Source organism: Cystoisospora suis (assembly GCF_002600585.1).
Source record: "Cystoisospora suis strain Wien I chromosome Unknown contig_5115, whole genome shotgun sequence".
Lineage (NCBI taxonomy): Eukaryota > Apicomplexa > Conoidasida > Eucoccidiorida > Sarcocystidae > Cystoisospora > Cystoisospora suis.
Genome location: NW_027157907.1, coordinates 5,364 through 9,892, shown reverse-complemented (window position 1 = coordinate 9,892; position 4,529 = coordinate 5,364). Strand labels below are relative to the sequence as shown.

At 41.6% G+C, this 4,529-nt stretch overlaps 1 protein-coding gene across 1 annotated transcript in view; it reads right to left on the bottom strand.

Moving 5' to 3' along the window:
• Positions 1-4,529, bottom strand: part of CSUI_008872 (liver stage related protein) — a 12,262-nt gene that overhangs the window by 2,371 nt on the left and 5,362 nt on the right. Inside the window, exons 7-9 of the mRNA XM_068068992.1 lie at positions 3,789-4,103; positions 926-2,686; positions 44-393 (exon numbers count right to left, since the gene is read on the bottom strand). Coding sequence (XP_067919032.1) covers positions 44-393; positions 926-2,686; positions 3,789-4,103 — 2,426 coding nt within the window. The remainder of the gene's footprint in view (positions 1-43; positions 394-925; positions 2,687-3,788; positions 4,104-4,529) is intronic.

The window sequence follows — 4,529 nt, the reverse complement described above, 5'->3', positions numbered from 1 at the left end:
TCCGAAGCCCCCTTTTGATTCCCCTCTTGTTCTCTATCCTCACCTCTCTGTTTCAAGCACGAGATAAGACATCCATTCCATGACCTGTCGCTTTTCATTCTCTGTAAAATACATTTGATTTCTTCTTTTTTCTCTTCTTTCTTCTTTTTCTCCTCCGTCTCTCCCTCTCTCTCGACTTTGTATGAAATGATATAGATCTTGACGTAAGAGAGGAATCTGCGAAGAATTCTCTCCCGCTGATTCGATCCTTTGAAGAGCTCTAGCCGAGGTATGGTATCGGTGACTCTGGGCTAGGATATCATGAAAAGCAATCTCGCATGTACATGTAACTCGTGAGAGTTCCTCCTCAGCTCTTCGATGCTCTCCTTGGAGAGTAAAGAGCGATTTCTCCACCTAGACAGGTCGAGAAAGAACAAAAGTAGAATAGAGAAGGAAAAAGGACAGGGAGACAAAGATAAAAGACACAGAGAGAAAAAGACAATCCACATGCATGCACGCATGCTTGATGAGCCACATGCAAAGAAAAAGATTTCAGTTTGACATTTCTAGAGGTCTTGTAGATACCCAGTCTATGCTTGGTCACATAGAGATACATCTGTATACGACTCTATACATACATATATATGTATATACATTTACAGGTATATAGGGATGTTTCTGTATGCACACATGAATGAGATGATAGTAGCTATCTCTCATGCATACGCGCATACACTTTTCTCAAGGTGTACATACACTGGATCCTCCCCCCTCTCGCCCGCTCCCCACAGATATGTGTTGGTGTGTATGTAGCTCTAAGATGGTAGCGAAGGAATGCTGTATAGAGTCTCTTGAGGTGATTCGGGAGTGATCTTCACTGCTTTAAATCTATGCTTGCGTGTCTCAAGTATGAAAGAAAGAGAAGAGGGAATGGCTAGGAGATTACCTGAGACTTCTGTCTGGAATGAATATCATGTTCTTTTCTTAGGATATCAAGCTCTCTCCTGATATCCATTAGCTCGGCTGTCTTCTCAGATCTTCTCTCTTCTCCTCCTGTTGAAAATCTCTCCTCACTATCACTCTCATTGTTCTTCTTCCTCTTGTCCTCTCTCTTATTCTCCACACCCTCCCTGTGACTCTCCCCCTGTGAACTGTCACATCGATTTGAATAATCGTCTCTTTCTTCTTCTTGTTCTCTTCTTCTTTCGCCTCTGCTTTTTGCACTCCATTTCCTCTCTTGGTTTCCTCTCAAGTTTTCTTTCTCTTCTTCATCTCCCGATCCACTTTCTGCTGTCCTCTGCTTCATACCTCTCTCCCTCTCTCTAGCTCTATCTTCGATTCCTTGGTCTTTCTCCAATTTCTTTCTTTCCCTCTCATTCGAACTATCGACTTCTCTTCTTCTCTCCACAACTTCTCCTCCTCCTCTTCTACTGGCTAGACTACTTGCAGTTGTCTGACGGCTCTCTTCTTCTTCTTGTTTCCCTTCTTCTCTTCTTCCATTCCTCTTCTTCTTTTCTTCTTTCTCGTCTCTCCCATCATCCGGCTCCCCGTCCAGACCATCTCGAGATACACGCCTTTTGAGACTTAGATCTTCCCCATTGCAAGTTGGAGAGTCAAATGTATCTTCATCGTATCGAGGTGCACCTTCCGTATATATCTGTTTCTCAGTATCTCCTTCGTCACAGTCTTGTTCTCTTCTCCTCACATCCTTCTTATCGTTCGAGACTGTTCTCTCTCCTCTTCTGCGCGTTCGTCTTTCACTAGCATCACCTAGATCAAGATCTTCTTCTTCTCTCCGTTTCTCTCCCCCCTCTTCTTTCTCAGGTTCCAATAGGACCTCAAGAGGCAGATCAGATAAACGAAGAGAAGTTCCATTCAATGAGATTCTTCTCTCTCGATCGCTCTTTGTGTGAAGAGGAGACAGAGGATGAATGTGTGAAGAGGTTGAAGGGTCTGCTACTGCTGCTGGTCTTCCTTCTCCTAAGACTCTAGGTTGACCAGAAAGTTTATCGAAGGGAGAAAGAAGATCCTGGCGAGCCGTGAACTTCTTCTTTTCTTCTTTACTTGAAGAAAAGATTGGAGCATCGAGAAGGAGTTCTATAAGAGCTGACGCCGCTTGGTTCACGTGATATGAAGGAGAAGCTGTCCTCACATCTCCTTCTTGACGATCTACATCTTCCCCCCCAAAGTCGGAGAGAGTGTTCTTCTCCTTAGGGTTCTTCGTCTTTGTCGTTGTATCGCCTCTCGAAAAAGGAGAACAAGAAGAGGAGGCAGAAGAAGAACTAATGACTGGACTTGCGTCTTGACCTTTGTAAAGCCCGCTCTTGTTCTTATAGTCATCGTCTGAATGTTCCTTCTCATAATCTAGCTCTTTTTCTTTTCGCTCTTCTTGTTCCTCTTCCTCTTCTTCTTCATTTCCTTCTTCTTTCTTCTCTCCTTGTGCAGAGACACGAGAGGTGGCATGCCCTCTAGAGAAACTCGAGTTTAAATGAAGAAGGAGTATTTCATCTTGATTATCTCCTTTTTGAAGAAGAGACTTATGAAGAGATAGAAGCTGATTACGTAACTGCTGAAGTTCCTGTTGTTGTGAGGTGTACATACACCTCCATTTCTTTGTCGAGGCCATCGAAATCTGATGTTTATTCAGAGCATCTGTAAGCTGTTCTTGACGATTCAAAAGTTCTTCTTGATGCTCTTTCAAGGTTGTCTACATAGTGTAGCAGACAGAAAGGAAAGAAAAGTACAGGAAAACAATGAAAGAGAGAGAAAGAAACAAAAGAAGGTATGAGTGAGTCTCGGGAAAAAGAAAAGAAAAAGGATGAAACAAGAAAGAAGAAAAAAAAAACAAAAAGAAAGAAAGCGTATACAAACGGCAAGACCAGTAAAACAGGACTGAATGACACACAGACACACACATATTTGAGGTGTATGTACACCACAAAGTGAAGTTGCTTGGAGAGGTATCGAAAGTGTTTCTTTACTTTTCACTTCTGTTGTGAAGCTTCCACGATTCTTTTCAATGGACGTCCCCCTCATTCCTGAATGGATCAAGTCGCGAGGTACATTCTACATTATATATAAATGTCTGTATCGATACAAATATACGTATTTACAGATAGATAGATAGATATACAACGGCCACCTTTGTTTCTGAGTTGAAATAGAAGTCTTCTCCTCTTATTCAAGGAGTGTGGAGATGAATGATAAATATGACGTGTCGTGACATTGAGAAAAGAAGAAGAAGTCTCAGACGTTATCTTATTTGTCTCTTCGAGCTGAAGAAAACCGTCCCTTTATCGAACGAAACACCTCATAGAAGAAGAGAAAAGAAAGAAGAAGAACACAGCCCTAAGCAGCACACACGGGTGCTTGTTGCACGTGTACCAGTCGGCCACTCGATCTCTTCCTTCCGCTTATCATTCATTCTTCTTTTCTCTTTTCTTCATCTTCAAGACGGACATAAAGGAACGGAGAGAGAAAAAAGGTATAGAAACAGTTTTCATGAGAAGGCTCACTTCTCGAGATCTATAGTTCATACATATAGATATTTATTTATATCTGTTCATCACTTTGTGTATACGCCGCTATCTATGAAGTATCTCCGTATGTACACATGTACGTGCATATGTACAAACATATATATCTGTCTACCCATATACACCTCCTGTAAGACAAGAGACTGACTAGATCTCGCTGAAGAGATGAAGACATATGAAAACTTCTCGACAACAAGTCTACCGATGTACTTAATTAGAATAAGAAACACACAAGCCCCCTCTCTTTTTTCCTTTCTGAGAGAACAGACATACCTCTAAAGATTGGATTTCTTGTTTATACTTTTCATCGTCAAGTTTATTCCTTTGAAGTTGCATGTCTTTCTGTCTAAGATCATGCTGAAAAGTCGCGATTTGTCGATGGAGATCGCGAATTTCTTCATCTCGTTTCTCGTAGAGTTCCTTCAAAGCGGCTTGTTCTTCTTGTGCATGCAAAAGCTTCACCTCTAGAGTGCTTTTCTGTTGAAGAAGAGACCGGATAAGATGCTGTCGACTCTCTGACTGTTCGCGATGTCTTTCACTCTCACGCTCCAAGTTTTCTCTCTTCTCCACCTCCTCTGCTAGCAAATCCTATCGAAAGAAAGACAGATAGATAGAGAGAGACAGAGAACAAGAAAAAGGAAGAAGGAAGAAAGATTCCTTAGTATCTGGGACAACGGATGAAGCTTAGGTCGTGAAAGAACAAGGAGTCTAGCTCGCTATCTCTCTGATGTTGTACAGGGGATCGGAGGCAATGAAATAGCAGAGAAATAAGAAAAGCATTCATATGTTTATGTGGCTTTCCAAAAAGTGTATTGAACAAAGAAGAAAACGAAGAAGAGGATACGTATAGACACTCATATTTACAGCGACCGGCATCCCTTCTAAAGAATCCTCTACTCTACAATAGAGAAGGCAGTGCTTCTGTTCAATGTATATACCCATATGTATGCATGCAAAAACAAGTATAAACACACGAGACACAAACACACTCACATAATATCTATCTATCTTTAA